We start from the raw sequence: 17,286 nt of genomic DNA on the forward strand, positions 1-17,286 counted from the left end.
TAAGACACCCAATGTTTTTAACATAAATTGACTTTTGTTGCTACAGACCTTGACTCCATTTGCTATGTTTGCTGCTGCTTCAGTGTTTTACCTGGAGACATCCAAAATGCCAAAATGAAGAATCTCTTTCATATCCATGTGGAAAAGTCCATTATTTTAAATGATTTCATATTCCTGTTTTATTGTAGGGTTTGGATGAAGTAAGTAAGAGTGATATTGGCCGGAAGATAAAAGAAGGTGTAGAAGAAGCAGCCAAGACGGCAAAACAGTCTGCAGAGACAGTGACCAAAGGAGGGGAGAAACTGGGCAAGACAGCAGCATTCAAAGCCATTTCTCAGGTACGCTTATGGATGACATACCTACTTGAAGGTGATATATTTTATTGGACCAACCACATGATTGGGGTAGACTTAAACAAGTTTTTAAATGCAGTACATTCTTCTTCACACCTTGTCTAAGTCCATCCCAGCTGTGGTTGGCTTAATAAAAGATAACACCCACAGAAATCCTTGCATCTTTCATTTTCCTGAGCTGTTGTGGCTACACGTCATTCCAACAATACCTGCAGGCACTGAGTCCATTAAAAATGAGCAAACGGGCTTCCTTATTTAACTGTTGATGCTTTGAGGGTTGCAGTTTGTGATGTGCTGTTTTCAGCCAAAATTGAATTGTCGGGGAATAAAGGCCCCAAGGTCACGGTGGGCCAAGGGTTCGTATACGGGACAGGCGGGATTAGCGGCGAGGAGTCTGAGCGGTACGCGGAATCGTGCGGTTTCAAAAATAGTTGAATTTTATTTACTTACACTTCTGTAGCGTAGGTAGGAAGTTTGCTTCAGTTACAGTGCTACCAAAATGAACAACAGAGGGGTCTGTTGGCCCATGGGGTTCCCGAGTGAGCTCTTGCTTTCTACCCCGAAGGATAGGCGCGGCTGCCCGCTCGCTAGTCCCAGGGCTGGTCAACAGCTCGTTAAAGGGATACGAATAACAAAATCGTAACATGTTGCGACCCCAGTCCAAAGTGGAATCAATGTCGGAGTTGATGGAGAACGATGCCGAGGCCAGTGCCGGGTATGATGAGGTAAAGCCGTGATCTCAGTAAGTCGGGTTGATCGAAATCGTGGTCAGGGTCGGTGCCAGAATCAGTCCGGTAGCCAAAAGATCAAGACAGGAAACGAAGAGGAATCGAATAGCCAAAATCGCAGCGAGGAAGACACCAGTGGGCTAGAAGCCCTCCTTAGGAGTAGCCCCTGCCGCCGCAGCCCCTGCTCTGAGGATCGTTCTCTCCCTGGGAAACGGTCCCTAGCCTCTGCTTGCAGGCCGAGCACAGTCTCTCCTCCAAAACACCCGCACACCACCTCACCCCACCCGGGTGCCTTTTATATGAATTTAGTGGCCAATCAGGCTGCTCGCTTCATAGAAATTTCTAGTCCAATTACATCATGCAGTCAGTGAACTGAGCATGTGCGTTAGATCAGATTACCTCATGCTCTGAGCAAACTGAGCGTGTGCATTATGGCAGTCTTGCTTGACAAGCCTTGGGGTCGAGCAGGGGGCGCAGGCTGGGCATGCAGCGGAGTTTTCCGCTTGCTGGGCTTGTCTGCGCATGTTCGGATCTAACTCTATGTTATCAGCGTACATACAAAATTTTGCTCTGACATGAATATAAAGTTTTCAGAGGAAAACCTGTTTGATATACAAGTGTTGCAATATTTTGAGAAATGACAGAGCCACAAGGTGCCAAGACTGGGTAATATTACCCAAGAACTTTTAAAAATGTAAGCATCAAGTGTCTGAACTGCTACTAAATATGCTGCCTCTCATGCAGATTGACTTATTGCTAGCAGAGCAGAGAGTAGCAAATGCACTTTGTTTATTGGAGCAAATGTTAATCGCTAGCTGATTGGCATAGGAAGGAGTTTATCTTTGTCCAGTTTCTCTCACTTATGCTGGGGTATCAGTGGTAGCCTCCTTCAGAAGGGCGCGTCGGACTAGAAGGACAGTTGGTCCCTTCAGTGATGCAAATTTTCTTGTTTCTCTGTTCCTAATAAGATGTCATCTGCTAAAGGTCAGCTACAGCCATAACAGCACCTCACATTATACAGTGGCATTTATGTAAGGAAGCTTGTTATCTTGCCACAGCAGATGCAGCTAACTCCTTTCAAGATCTGCCAGCTCCTTCTCTGAAGCAGGCAACTATTCTCTCCTTTCTGGCAGGCAATTATCTTGTAAGATTTGCTAACCTGGGTTTATACTAACTTTCTGTGGGTTACACATAGTTTCCCCACATTCTAGCAAATGTCTTCATGCACCGTTCATCTTTCGTGGACTGTTTCAAAAGCCTTTTAATAGGCTGAACAATCCTCCTTGCTTCTCTTTATCTTTTGAAAGTGCAAAACAGATTCTCGTTCTTGGCTTAAAAGAAAGGTAAATGTAGAGAATAACTGAGAATAAATACAAATTTGAGTTGGTCTAATAAAAGATATTGGATCTACCCAAAGAACCTTGTCTGAGAATAAATAGGAATTTTAACATTTAAGATCTGTGTTACTACAGTATTTAGGAAAGATTTATTTATTTGGACAGTCTACTGCTGGGTAATAATCATAGGGATTCAGAAGTCTTTTTCCGGCCTCAACAGCTCACAGAGTAGAGTAACTTTTGTAGTTACTGGAGATTGTCTTTCGTGGTTATAAACATCAAGAATAACTGAACCAAAAGCGCCGAAGTTCAACATCCAGCCTGTGACTCCAGCCCAGGAAACACTCAAGCATCTCTGTGACTTTATCTTTGTGAAGAGTTCCACTGATTTCATGGGAGTTATTCAAGTGCACAGATTTATTTAGGCAGACAAGGTTCCTTGTGTGAATCTGATGTCTTTTATTAGACCAACTTAAATAGTTGGAAAGCAATTATTAAGCAAGCTTTCAGGTTCAAAACCCCTTTGTCAGGCTAAGGAAGTTTCTGCAGTTGGTGTGTGCTCTTCCTGGACGGAATGAAAAGTAAAGAAACCAGCGGCTGGCCTGGGCTGCACACAGGAGAGTCGGTGAAAATGTAGATTGAGGAGTCAATGGGTGAGAGACAGGCTTGGGGGAGGGGGAGAGAGGGGGATGAATAATGGAGAGGTACCTGCAGAGTCGGATGTCAGGCAGGTTATAATGTGTCATAAATCCAGCGTCTACATTTAGTCCATGATTTTTAGTATCCAGGAGGTTGATGAAGTGGGGTTCATAGGCTCGTCTCTGGGAGGTATTTTATAAGTTTCCTTTGAGGATCAGGACTGAGAGATTGGAGAGAGAGTGGTTTTCTTGTGAGAAATGTGCCCCCATAGGTAACTGGGTATTCCTGTCTCCCATAGATTTCCCGTGTGCGTTCATTCTGGTGCGCAGTTGTTGTTTGGTCTCTCCTACGTATTTTCCTTCAGGGCATTTGGTGCATTGGATGCATTTCTGGAGGTGCAGCTGTAAGATCTGGGAATGCTGATGGCTCTGTTGTGGGGTGTAGTGATCGTGGGGGCGGTGGAGATGTGTTGGCAGGTTTTGCATTTCTTGTCATGGCATGGTCTGGATCCTTTAGGTGTGTTCTGGACTTGAGGAAGTTTGCTTCTGGTGATGAGGTTAGCGAGGTTTGGTGCTTGTTTGAAAGCTAGGGTGGGTGGCTCTGGGAAGATCTTTTTAAGAGTAGGGTCTCTTTCTAGTATGGGTTGCAATTGTTGGAGGATTTTCCGTACAGGTTTGAGGGAGGCGTCATAACCAGCGGTGTGCGATTTGTGGGGGGGTTTCTTCTGTACTGCAGCAGTTCTTCACGTCGTATCCCGGTGGCTCTTTCAAATGTGTGATCTATCTCTCTGGAGGAGTGTCCTTGGACATTTTAGTAAGGTTTTTTAAGAGCCTATCCTATGTGTTAAAAATGTTGATGGAAAATAATTGCTATTTACTGTGGTTTGCTACAAAATCAGCAATATCCATATTTTTTCAATGTTTTTATTTTGGGCAGGGAAACAGCACTATAAAGCTGCACACAACTTTGTCATTAGATAAGATAAATATGCTGGCTCTACCTTGGGGGTCTTTAAGACAAGGCTAGACAATCACCTTGCCAGGGTTGTTTGACCCCAGTACTCTTTCCTGCCACGGCAGGGGGTCGGACTTGATGGTCTGCTCAGGTCCCTTCCGACCCTAGAAACTATGAAACCCTCCTCTGTACACATGTAGATTACTAGAAGCTGGCTTTCTCTTGTGTATTACTTCTGTTAAGTGCCATTTTATATCAGAACACATCCCGTGATGATTGGGAGTTACATTCCACTTGACTTCTACCGAGAGTGTCACTGGAAGAATCTGGAACATCAGAAGTTTAATAAAGTAATTTAAGAAATAAATTAGTGTTGTCATGGTGAGCACGTGTTGCTCTTATATGACAGGAAATGGGTTTAGTACCCAAGCTTGAAACTGAGTCCTGCTCTCATTGATCACAGTGAGATGAGGGTAGTGTCTCTTTTTAGCAGAGACTGAAATAGGGATACAGCTGTGCAAAGATTTCTTGTATATCTGAGTCCAAGTTTATAGAAAAAAAATTAAGTATGGACAAACATACATTTTCAGTAGCTACAAAAGGGGAGGAGTTGTCCCTGAGGTGCAGCAACTGTAATGCTGCAACACTTATGAATGATGAGCTTGTAGCAATATAGGTATACCAAAAATTTCTCTGACTTTAACCCTGCCTTATCCAGGGTCAGAGTTGGATGATTTAGCACAAAGTCCTGTAGCAATACAAGTGTACGTCTAGCTCTTTACCTTGTGATAACTGTTGTGCACTTCCAAGAAGCAGATCCTCCTCCCTTTCCGAAGCTGTTCCAAGGGTATACATGTCAACCCCCAACTTCTCTTCCTTAACAGAAACTCGGCAGGGAAGGAGAAATCCACCACCAATTCTGTTCTGTGGGATCACTAGCGCTGTTGAGATTTCTGCATACATGGAATTTAGCTCCACAAGCACTGATCCTGACTTTTGCTGTGAATAATTGAGCTCCTTCAACCTTTTGCTCAAACGTTTACTTATGGGGAATTGAGGCTTTTTCTTTATTTGGGTATGGAACTGTAAAGTGAATATCAGCTTTGCAAATGCTTACTCTTTTGGCTGCCTCTCCCTGTCCTTAAAAACCAAATGCGCTCCCTGTTACAGTCTTGCTGTTTTGCACTCATGGCAAACCCATAGGCATTGCTTTGTAACTGGAATCTTCTTTACTGTTTAGGTTTCAGGAATCCTTTGTTCCTTAAAATCCAGCAAGTCCTTGATGCCTTTCAGTACTCACCCTTTTCAACTCCATATTCATCTCTCTGACCTGATTTGCCAGCATTTTCACTCTCTGCTTGTAGGGTCTTTTGATTCAGTTAGTTTTCTGGATTCTTGTTCGTTGTTCTATCATAAGCCAGATTCAAACTTAAGTCTTTGGTACTTCTCCTGTCCAATTCAGGTAAATCTCCGAAAACAATACTTCACTCAGCCTTGCCGTAGGCACGTGCATCTCTGACTGATATATGCTGAGTTGCATTTGCTGACAACAGAGATCAATGTAGCCCATAGACTCTGCCTCAGTTTTCTGAAATAAGATCATTAGTTTTTTGTAGCAAATCCACTAATTGAATGTTTTTCTTTTAGGGAGTAGAAACAGTTAAGAAGGAAATGGATATAATAGGGCATACGGGTCCTTACAAACGTCCAGAGCGACTAAGGAAAAGGACTGAATTTTCTGGAGAGAGGCTCAAGGAGCAGAGAATATTCGAAGCTAATGAGTACGTACTGGATTAATCATAAAGAGGTCATTGCTATGTATGACCTAATGAGTGTTTTTAAGTTTGGACTATAAAGTAGTAAAGGTGAACAACTTATGGGGGTGGGGTTAAGCTGCAGCATAAGGGATGGTTTAAGTGATCAACTTGCTCATAATATTGGGTTCAAGCAGGCAGGGGTGGAGAACTGGAATTATTCCATTTCTAAGGATTGTGGTATTGGATTACTGCAGTAGCTGCTTCCTGTTCAGAGTTGCTGCCAGCTCCTGTTGGAAAGGCATGTTTTAATCCCTCTGTAACTTCTGTTTAGAAGACTGGGTTGGCTTGAACTTTCTCAGGTTTATTCTGAAGAGAAAAGAATATTTATGCAAAGTTTGAAAAGATGTGTGAAATGTTTTATGAATTACAAAGCATTACAAAATAATATGTTTTCCTGACTTGAAATTTCAACTTCTTTGCAATATTTTTTCCTCTGGTAACTCATTTTGTGAATGTCTTTGGTTAACATAACTTTAATAAGACCAAACTTGAACTCCTGATCTTTCCTCCAGACTCTTCCCACACTCAGTTCAGACAGCGGATGTCTCAAGCAGCACCGTTGGTAGTACAAGATACTGGACAGAAAGATGCTTAGTATAGCTCTGTGTCCTTTTCTTCTGTTTCTGAGGACTTAGTTTGTGCATAAACTGCTAGCCTTCTGCTCTTCCCTAGGGAGGCCATGGGTGTGGTGGTACACAAGGATTCGAAATGGTATCAACAGTGGAAAGATTTCAAGGACAACAATGTGGTCTTCAATAGTAAGTGTTCCAGTGGTTAAGGAACAGAGCTTTATTTTCTGTGATCTCCAACTCTTACAGTCTGGGATCTGATGCCATCTGTGCAACTAGTCTTCACATAATGCAAATCATGGCCATTTTTGTTGCAGCTGTTAGTATTAGGTAGTGTTAAATGAGAAGTAGGCGTTGCTACCAACACGGTAGTTATTCCAAGCTTCTCCATCTGTTTTTGGAGACAACCCCAGCCTTCAGCAGAAAAGTATTGTTTTACCACTCCATATTTAACAGGTACCAAAACCTGATTTCCCCATTGCCTATGACCAGAGATTGTAAGAACACTGAATTCTGAATGCCTCCTACTAACCAGACACTAAGGGTACAGAGAAGCTGATACAACACTTAAAATACTTGAAATGCAGTGCTTTAGCACAGCGTTTCCCAACCTTTTCTGTTCCATGGTACACTTACCTGGCCTTTTCCGTCCCATGGCACACCAGCCCAACATGAAGTGGGCAGGGGGAGGAGGGTGGCAAGCGGCCAAATGGGTGGGGGCTGCAAGGTATCTGTGTGGGCCTGGCCAGGGCGCAGTGACAGCATGGGGTGGTGGCACTAACTGTAGCCATGCCACCCCCCAAATTCTGCAGCACACGTGGACGTGTCCAACGGCACACCAGTGTGCAGCGGCAGTTGGGAAGTGCTCCTTTAGCAGCATGCAGGCATACACAGCCTCCCCACTTCCTGCTGGAGCACTGTTTGGTTCAGGTAGTCCTGACCTGAGTTTTTCTAGGCCTGAAGGATACTGTCAGGGACAGTTCCCGGGGCTTTGACATTCATGCAGAGGAAAAAAAATTACTTGTAAGGGCTATTGATAAGGATTAATGGTAAAGAGTGTTAATCTCTAATTTTAGGAAAGTTAATGAGCAAAAATAATCGTTTGCTGAAACAGGAATATGCTAATTGTAAAAGAGGGATTTGGAAGGGACTTGAGAGGTTTAGAAGTGACCTATAAATACGATCTTACACTGAACATTCTAATTACAATTTAAGAAGTACAAAAGTGAAATAGCTGAACACTGCTGCTGATCTCCTTTCTTCTTTTTCAGGGTTTTTTGAAATGAAAATGAAGTATGATGAAAGTGATAACGCATTCATTCGAGCCTCCAGGGCTGTGACAGACAAAGTCACAGATTTAATTGGTAACATTTCATTTTTGTGAAAGTTTATTACTGGTGTATAGCTATGGCCATTGACTTTCTAAAGGCGGGGGTTAGTGCTGCTGCCATTGGTGTGTTACTAGCCTTTGGGAAGGAATCTGATGTTTTGCATCTATGTATCTAAGTGGAGCAACAACCAAAGCAAGGGGTGGAAAATAATGACAAGTGGGTGTAAGGGATAAAACTAAAACCCCAAGCAAAACTTATAGCATCTTCTGGACAGTTCATTCCGATTTCTGTTAAAGAGACAGCTCCTTCAATTCTGTCTCATCCTTGGTGATGCTTGTCATGCCACTAGTCTGAATTAATTGAACTGAATTTGTTTTGACAGGTGGGTTGTTTTCAAAGACAGAAATGTCTGAAGTTTTGACTGAGATTCTCAAAGTGGACCCAGCCTTTGACAAAGACCGGTTTCTAAAGCAATGCGAGAATGATATAATCCCTAATGTTCTGGAGGTAATTTCGAACGGTGGAACATGATAATGGAAATAAGTGTCTTACATTCTTGTAAAAGTTACAGACTTGGGCTATTCCATTTTTGAATGATTAACCTGGAAGATGGGATGGCTGTTGGCCCTCCAGCCCATGGTTTCAGCTTGGTGCATCTTCCAAAATAACAAAAGTTTGGCTAAGGAGAGAAGGCTCCCGTGTGAGAAGTTAGTTGCGAATCATCCCACGTGAGTTAGCAGTTTTTAGAAGGCTCTGACAGTGCTGGAAAACAAAACGCCTCTCTTACCTAGTGATGAATGTTAGGAACTCCAGAGGTTTCAAACCAAGCTAGATGAATGGGCAGTAAAGGGACAGCTGCACACTGGACTGCACACTGGAAGAAAGAATTCTCATTACTCATTTACATTGCAGTTCTAACGTTTAGGTAACTGCTTGGGGAAAAGATGTTGGCACTGCAAATGGATTAGTAAAAGTAGCTGCCAAACAAAAAAATTTAGGTGTTTGTTAAAGGTTTACAAGTAACATCAATATCATAGTACCGCTTATTTCAGTAATGGTGTGCCTCCACTTGTGTGAATATCGTGTTATCACCTGATGTTAAAAAACATAGCAGAAATAGAATGGGGCTCAAGTATGGGTGGCAAAAGGAATTACAGGTGCGACTTTAGGAGAAATTTGAAAATTGGAATTTTCTGAAGAGAATGAAGTGTTGATTTTTTTTTTTACAACATGTCTATACCCTATCTCATAATCAGGGATCTGGGTTTTCTGTTTTCCATGGAAAAACAGCGTAAAATGCAGATTTCCCCCTTTACCAGAGGAACCTGTGGATTTCTCATTATAGCAGAGAAACCTGCAGATTTTGCAGTTTTGCAAAGAGCTGTCTCGACTGGCAGAGCTCCAGCCTGTAAAGGGCTGGGAGGGAGTGGGAAAAGGGTGGTCAGGCAGGGGGTGCACATGTATATGCACAGGGCCTCCAGGCACCTGAAGAGCAGCTCCTGCAGTAAGTATGGGATGCAGGGAGAATTAAGGCCCCCATAGGGAGGGAGGGAGGAAGTTGGGCAGGGCTGGGGCTGGGGCTGCTGCCCATGTCGGGGGTAAGTGGGGCTTGGGGCCCAGGGCCACAGTGCATAGTAGCAGGGCTCCGGTGGGGAGCAGGATAGAGCTGAGGGCCGCTCATTAGTTGCTGAGTGATGGGCACGAGCATGGCTGGGGGGTTGTGGGGGGACTTTCATTTTAAGCACAGATTTTGGGGGTTTTATCAGAAAATTTGAGATTTTTTATTAGGGAAAACAAGGATCTCTGCTTATGATACAAAAACAGAACAGTGGAATGATATTACAAGACATTATTTTACAATTAAATTTCAATACACTAAACTCCAATAGTAAAAGGAAGCTTTTAAAATCTGTTTCATTATATGCGTGTGGAGCACATAGCCCCAAAGAGGCCTTGGGGAAAAAGGTAGTGTGGGAGAGCAGAATACTGTGGGGTTGTGGAGGGTAGGAGACCTGGCCAGATGTTAAATGTGTCCTGGCACGACAAAGCAGTTAATGTTTGAATCAGAAACTTCTGTATCATGGATCCAGTGTTTTTGTAGTAAGTAGCTTAGCAATTTTTTCTTTGGGACAGATTCTTTTAACATCTGTGTTACCATTTGTTGCGGGAAACCTATATATATACCACAATAAATGTAGCGTCTGGAGGAGAGCATCAAGGCTAGAGACTTAGGAAGATTCAGAGAATCGGAGACTTGTTAAGGATGATGCCTATAGTGGCACAGTTGTGTTTTGAAAGAACTGCCCTGTGATCACATCTGCACTGTGGAGTGACTGGATTAGATGAGTATCTCAAACTAATTAATCACATGGATTGTGCTTGTCATGTGGACAGAACTCGAAACAAAATAATATAGGAATTGTCACTCTGAATCTGCCCTATGTTTCCTATAATCTAGCTGTCCTCCTCCTAACAATGGTAGGAGCAAAATGCTTCATGAAAGCTGTAAAAACCAAGTGTTGCACTCTTAAAGAATAAACCTCTCCTGGAAAAGTTTTTTTTTTTAAACCCCTGGGACTTCTGCCCTGATGCATGAGTGATTTTTTTTTTTTCTTCTTCTTTCTACTATAAGACATCCTGCCTAGTGTAATTATGGCTGTTTTTATTCATATTCAGATTTAATTGCCTTTCTGAAACTGTTAGTTGTTTGGCTTCATTATATTGTATCAATGAGTTCCACATATGCATTACTCATTGTCTTCAAAATATTCTTCTATCAGCTACAAACAACATACTGCCCTTCATTTTCACTCAGTGGCCCACTGTTGATCTTTTGCCATTGTTGAAAATGGATTATTTATGATTGTTTACTACTTGTTTCTGCTTCTGCTAAAATATATCTCCTGAAATATGTGAGCTGGGCTTTAGGTATAAAGATAATACTTTAATTATCTAAGTATCTGTGTCCATCCGAAATAATGTGACTGTATACATATGTCTTTGCTTCATGTTGCTTGAGTATAGGATTTTGCCTTGCCCCTCAGTAGGGCATGCTAGGAGTAAACACTTGTGGCCTAAGGTTGGATTTAAAGAAATTCACTTTTTAAAGGATATCCAGACAGATATTTTAGTGGGAGACCTTAAGTTTCCTTTGTATATTTTATTTGTTACTCCTTTTTTAGGCTATGATATCAGGGGACCTTGATATCCTGAAAGACTGGTGCTACGAAGCAGTAAGTATATATTAATAATGCATCTGAAAAGGTGGGTTTTCCTCTGCCCCCTGGTTTGTAATTGTGGGCCTATAATATTCCCATGATTAGGTTTGGGAAATAGATCAATGTAATAGTTGTGTTGGTATCATATAATAGTTATAAGCTGTTATGCTAGCTCTACAGTCTCGTGCTCTAGCCATACAGATATAGCAAATCTGCAACTGTAACAGTTTTATTCAGGATTAAATGTATCGGTATAGCAATTTAGCTTGCTTGTACTGGTACAGTTGCATGCAGGTGTAACGTGTGTATCGTAACACCTGAAGCCAGATCTCTAGTGGCAACTCTGCCACTCCTTTTGAAACAGTTGAAAGTAACATCGCTGCATGGTGGCGTTCCTTCCCTTCTGTGAGCCGTCCAGCCACCCTCTCCACGGCTGTGAGTATTGGTTTTTGCTTCAGTCACTCCTTCGTTTGAGTTTTCCCTATACCTTAGCATGTTCTTGAGTGCTGTGAAATATTAAACAAAGGGGATGCTGCTGTTTTCTTGGGTACATTTAGTGCATGAAATTCCAGTACATGTAAATGGCATTTATCTTCTGATGATGGGAGTAACATTGAAATCCCATTTTAGCCTTGTTGAAGCAAACTTCTGCCTAAACTAGCACTGAAGGAGCAGGTGTAAATGTATTTCTTCTCTCCACCCTTCTCCAAACTAATCTGACACTTGGCAGCACAGAACTGTTTTTAAAAAGTCATTTTAATTGTTAATCATTTCTATTGCTTTGAAGTTGCATTATTTTCCACCACAAGGGGGCTGGAAATCAGATGAGACTCTGCAACGGATCTTTAACATTTTGAACTGGGCAGGTCTGCAGTCTCTCTTGATTATTTGTATGTTTGTTCTGGGTAAACTCATCCTTCTAATGAGGATAGTGTATAACACTGGGCTTTTTCAAGCATTCAGAAAGGTATCTGTACTGGCTTGTGCATTTCTCTATTAAACAGTTGATCAAATCAGCTTTCTAATTTATAGAGTAGACTTACCGCAGAGCCAGGAGTAGTTATAAGCAAAGGTTGGCTGTCTGTTTTTTTTAAATGGGTTTTACTTTAAAATTAAAGCTAGCTTAGTCCAGAGATCTGCAAATTAAGTTGAGAAATATGGGGATTATCATACTAGGGTCCAGGATGTTAAAGGGTGTCTCGTCCAAAATTGTTCCAGTCCTTATTTATAGCAAATCAGCACCATGTAATAAGGGGAGCAGGGAAAATAACCATTCCCATAAATGGTCTCAAGCTGTCACTGCGTGTAACAACAACAAAAGGGCAAATCACGCAGTCCAAAAGTTTTAGGACTCTGGTTTAGTTTATGCTAATTGGCTTAGTCAAATTAAAATTCTGATCTGCTGATCAGTTTAGTGCAGATGCTTGAGTGTATATACTCATCCTAATTCACAAACAATGGAGCTCAAACCAGTTCTGGGAATACTTGAATACGTATACTACAGGTCCAGAAGTACAGGCCTGAATTTGTTAGTTTCCCTGCTTTCTCTCCCTGCAAAAAGTTTCTCATTGTACTCCCATTAAAGCCCAGTCTCCACCAGTTTGTGGAGGATATTTGTAGTTTTAGGAATTAGGTTTATAAGGTCTTCAAGGCAGTGATGGTGCCTCCCATTTTATTTGACAATTGCCTAGTACTTTGTTGGTACTACAGGAAACAAATAGTAATTTAGCAGCCGGGACAATAGTTCTGGATGTATAAATAATGAAGCATATGTCTGTGTGTCTAAACAGGGGCCAGAAAAAACTGGGCTAATCTCCAAGGTCTGACTGTGCTGGGGAAACGATCTGCTTTCCAGGCTGTTTCTCCCTGTGTGCTGTCATATTAGAACCACAAGTGCTTTGGCTATCAGACGCATTTAATACATATATTCTCTGCCCTTAATTGTATGCCTATTGTTCTGTCCAGTTGCATCCCAGAGGGAGTCTCAGTGGTCATAGGGTTGTAAGAACTCAGAGCATTTAATGCAACCATAATGATATTTTCCATTCAAAGGGTAAACAACTTGTTTGCAAAAAAATTAGAATGTTCAGTGTTTATTTTGGTCTTTTTTCTTTTGAAATATTCTCAGTAAGAAATCTCCCATCTCCTTTGATATTTTTTTTTTATTGGTATGCTTGGAGATGAACATTTAAAAAAGAATAACCCATGTTTATGTTGCTTTGCTTAGACGTACAGTCAGCTTGCTCATCCAGTCCAACAAGCCAAAGCAATGGGTCTCCAGTCCCACTCCAGGATCCTTGACATTGATAACGTTGATGTAAGTCTCTGATTTTGCATTTCTTGCAGCATGGACTATGTTTTGACCTCTGGTTATAGATTTTTCTTATTCAAGATTTCACTGTGGTGGTTGTATTGCTGTAGCACCTAGAGTTTAATTAAGAGTTTACTGAGAAAAGGCCCCTGAACAGCCAAAACCTGCTACCAGTTGCGCAGTAGCTGTGACAGGATTAGAGCATTAGCTGCAAGAGGCATTGATGCTGATGAGTAGACTGTTCTGATTTGTGAGGCTGTATTCAGGCATAATTCTGGAAAAAATCTCTTCATTCTGCATTTTCAAAACAAGGTGCCTGTCTTATTTGAAGGCACATGGTATCTGAGAAAATCTGGTTTATGGAATTCAGAGTTAGTCCAGTCTCAACAGCCTGAAACTAAGTACAGCATAACCTCATAAATCTGACATGCTCAGGACCAAATACCTGCTGGAAATTTGAAAATCCTGAATTTTTGAAACTGGAGCAGCAGCCGGTTGTGGAGTTGGGGGGAGGGCGAGAGCAGTGGCCATATCCAGAGTGGTGAAATGGGGTTGTGGATGGTGACCGTGGCCATTGTGTGCAAGCTTCCCCCTCCGCGTCTGGTGGGGGAGAGGGAGTGGTGGCCAGTCCCAGAGCAGTGACTGCATGCAGAGCAGGGTGGTGGATGGTGGCAGCAGCCGCCACATGCAAGCTTCCCCCTCTGCGTTCATGGGGGGGAGCAGAGGGGGGAACTTGCATGTGGTAGCTGCTGCTGCCATCCACAACCCTGCAGCGCCACTCCGCGTGTGGCCACTGCTCGGGGTTCCCCGATGCAGTGTACAGTATTTTTTTAAAGTGCCAGATTTTCAAGAATTCTGGATTTTTGATATTTCAATTTCTGAGGTTACTGTCTTACTGCTCTTCAGGGTACTGTTTCCTGTCTTCTGTATGGGATAAGCTTCCTACACATTTCTTTACATCTTTATGTAGCTTTATGGTACGTGGATATTTTCACCTCCTTGGGGGCTTTCCCCAGCATCCAGACTTTTATAGGTTGTTGTGGTATTTTATTCTTTCTAATCAAAAGTAGCACAGTGAGGCAGGCACTAGTGAGAGTCTTAATTTGCTTCTTAGCAAGACAGGAGGTCTTTGTCCTGCTTCTGGCCTCTTCCACAGAGAGGAATGTCCCCAGAGGATTCACTAGTCTAACTAGACATTTGCATTGATCTGTTTGGCCATTGGTGACATATTTGAAGGAGTCATTTCCACCTCTGATCAGAGTCTTGGTTATAGGACTCTAGGAACCCCTTCATGCCATGGTGTAGATTTAGGCCACGTACAGGCGTTACGTGAATTGTTGTTCATTTAGTTTCTTGTAGGGAAAAACATGCCCCTTCTGGGAGGAAGATTTTCCAGGTGTCAACCTGGAAGATGTCCCTTGTGAGACAGACCTCTTGTGCATGAATGACCTTTTGTGCATTCCTTTAGGGCAATTAATTAGAAAGACCCAGCACATTTGTGCAAAGGGCAGTGTTAGTGTTTATTTTGTGTGGTAATTCAGTTAATCAGGGTCATGCAATACAAGAAAGCCTGTATTTGAGAGAACTGACTCTTTTGTTGTGGTTCTTGATGTGAGGAGAGTTTATTGTTATAAGAGAACCCATTGTCCTGTTAGTTTAAATACTGATAGCTCATAACATTTGCCAAATGTGTTCATAACGTGAATGCTCTGTATCTGTAGTGCTCAACCTTTTTGCCCAGGGCTGGATTGGCAGTACCTGGTGTTCCCAAGCCGGCGCCTGGGTGGGGGCCAGGCTGGTCCTGTGCAGAGGGAAGGAGACCTGGTGTGGCCCTGCCCTGCGCGGGGACAGAACAGGACAGGTCCCAACATGGCCTGACAGGAGGAAGGGGGACATGGCCAAGTCCTGCAAGGGAAAGGGGGTATGGCCCAGTGCTGGGGGAAGGGACATGGCCAGGTCCCAACCTGGCCCCAGCGGGAGGGAAAGGGGGCACGGCCCAACCCCAGTGGAAAGGGAAGGGGGCATAGGTCAGCTCCACGGGAGAAGGTGGCATGGCCTGGCCCCAGCCTGGCCTCACGAGAAGGGAAGGGAGCATAGTTCAGCCCTGACTGAGAAGCACGAGAGGTGTGGCCTGGCTCTGCAAGGGAAGGGGTTGCAGTCTGGCCCTGTCCAGCCCCGACTGGCCATGCAGGACTTGGGGTTTGGCAATTTGATAAGGGGGCGGGGCAGGGAAGGTCACCATTCCCCGCCTTCAAATTTCCTGACCCGTGGGCTAGATGCAGTGGTTCCACGGGCTGCATTTGGCCCATGGTCCGGAGGTGGAGCACCCCTGCTCCATATCCATTTAAAACCATTGTGTTTTAAGTAGAGGAGTCAGAACTGGTGTCGTGCAGTCACTGGGAATGAAATAAATGTGCCAATATGTACTTCTAATATCCTTTGTGTTTGGTCACTAATTTGTCTGTTTTCCCTTCAAGCCTTTCTTTCCTTCCCCATGTCTTTATCACTTTCGCAAGAAGAATGTCAGTTTTTGCTGTGTTTTTTTTTTTTTTTTTTTTTGTATCCCAGTCACCATCTCTCCCACTTAGGGATGTCTCTCATAGAGCAGATCCTTTAGGAAAGTAAATCAGTGGAAATATGCATTTATGGGCTGACCTTCTTAAAAGGCAAATCCAGTGTTTTCTTTTGGGGTGGAGATGCTAAAATGTATTATTAATGGTGCAAAACAGGAAAAATGTTCAATAAGTATTTTATCTACTCTGGGAAGAGGTAAGATGTGCTTAGAGTGATGAAGTACTTTCCAGTCCATTTGTAATTGAGGAGGATATTAAGTTTGTTAGGGAGAAATATTTTAGAAGCAATAGGCCTAGACAACCTGCCCCCAGGGGCCCTGGAAGAGCTAGTTCATAAGATCTTTGGCCTGTTGGTACTCATGTTTAATATCTCTTAGGATATCAGGGAAATTCTGGGTATCAAAGAATGCTAATTTTGTTCCAGAATTAAGAAAAGAGAGCAGGATGACTCAAGTTGCTGTACGCTGGTTAGCTTGTCATCAGTCCTGGCAAATTGATGGAAAAGGAAAGTACAGGATTCAAGGGCAGGAATATAATTAATGCCAGGCATCCTGATTCATGTCAAGCTGTACTTCTTTCTCTGAGGACATCACACGTTTCACTGATAAAGATGGGGTAGAAAAACCATACATAAATATTTATGAGGAGTTTGGCTTAATACCATGCTCTGTTCTGACTGAGAACATTCACCACTAGATTCTTCAACAGAGCGCATGTTCAGTAGATTAACTGACTGTCTCAATAAGTAGTCATCAAAGGGAAACCGTGAAATGGTAATGTTTCTAGTGGTGTTTTTCAGGGCTTGAACTGTGTCAGACCTAATGCCAGCAGTTTCACTGGTGATCTGGAGGGGAATATAAAATCACTGCTAATACTTGTTAATGACAAACTGATGTTCTGGCAAATCACTAGCAGTTGCGCAGGGCAGTTTGGACCATTTGATAAGCAGATATCGCTCGAACAAAAATGAGTTTTGATGCATCCAACTGCATCCACTTGTTGTTTGTTTCAAAAAGGGAGAGGACATATTAAGGTCTAAAAAACTCCTTAATCTAGTGGAGTAAATCAACAAATCATGGGCATAAGCTGAAGTCAGGCAGATATGAATTGAAAATAAGATATGTTTCACCGGCGAGGGCAGTTAACCATTGGAACAAGCAACCAAGGACTGCGGTGGAGCAGTCCACCTCCTGATGTCTTCTGGATGCCTTTCTGGTAGTTATGCTGTATCCAAACACAAGTTCCTGACATAAGTAAGTGGGTAAATGGGCAGCCGTTGATAGCCTGTGTTAAATAGTGTCATAGTTTCATAGACTCGGAAGGGACCTCAGTGGGCCATCTTTTCTTGCCTGCCAAGGGCAGGGGGTCGGACTAGATTCACCAACCCTGGGGTCACGTGATCCCAGCCAGGTGCCTGTCCAGTCTTCTCTTGAAGACCCCCAAGGATGGGGTGAGC

At 42.9% G+C, this 17,286-nt stretch overlaps 1 protein-coding gene across 1 annotated transcript in view; it reads left to right on the forward strand.

Moving 5' to 3' along the window:
• The window catches only part of TIMM44 (translocase of inner mitochondrial membrane 44), a 61,127-nt gene that overhangs the window by 20,745 nt on the left and 23,096 nt on the right, over positions 1–17,286 (forward strand). The window contains exons 5-11 of the mRNA XM_090027212.1: positions 189–338; positions 5,659–5,792; positions 6,501–6,586; positions 7,669–7,761; positions 8,111–8,235; positions 10,911–10,961; positions 13,174–13,263. Of these exons, the coding sequence (XP_089883338.1) occupies positions 189–338; positions 5,659–5,792; positions 6,501–6,586; positions 7,669–7,761; positions 8,111–8,235; positions 10,911–10,961; positions 13,174–13,263 (729 nt within the window). The remainder of the gene's footprint in view (positions 1–188; positions 339–5,658; positions 5,793–6,500; positions 6,587–7,668; positions 7,762–8,110; positions 8,236–10,910; positions 10,962–13,173; positions 13,264–17,286) is intronic.

This window comes from Crocodylus siamensis, chromosome 14 (assembly GCF_052110815.1).
Source record: "Crocodylus siamensis isolate JL-2025a chromosome 14, ASM5211081v1, whole genome shotgun sequence".
NCBI lineage: Eukaryota > Metazoa > Chordata > Crocodylia > Crocodylidae > Crocodylus > Crocodylus siamensis.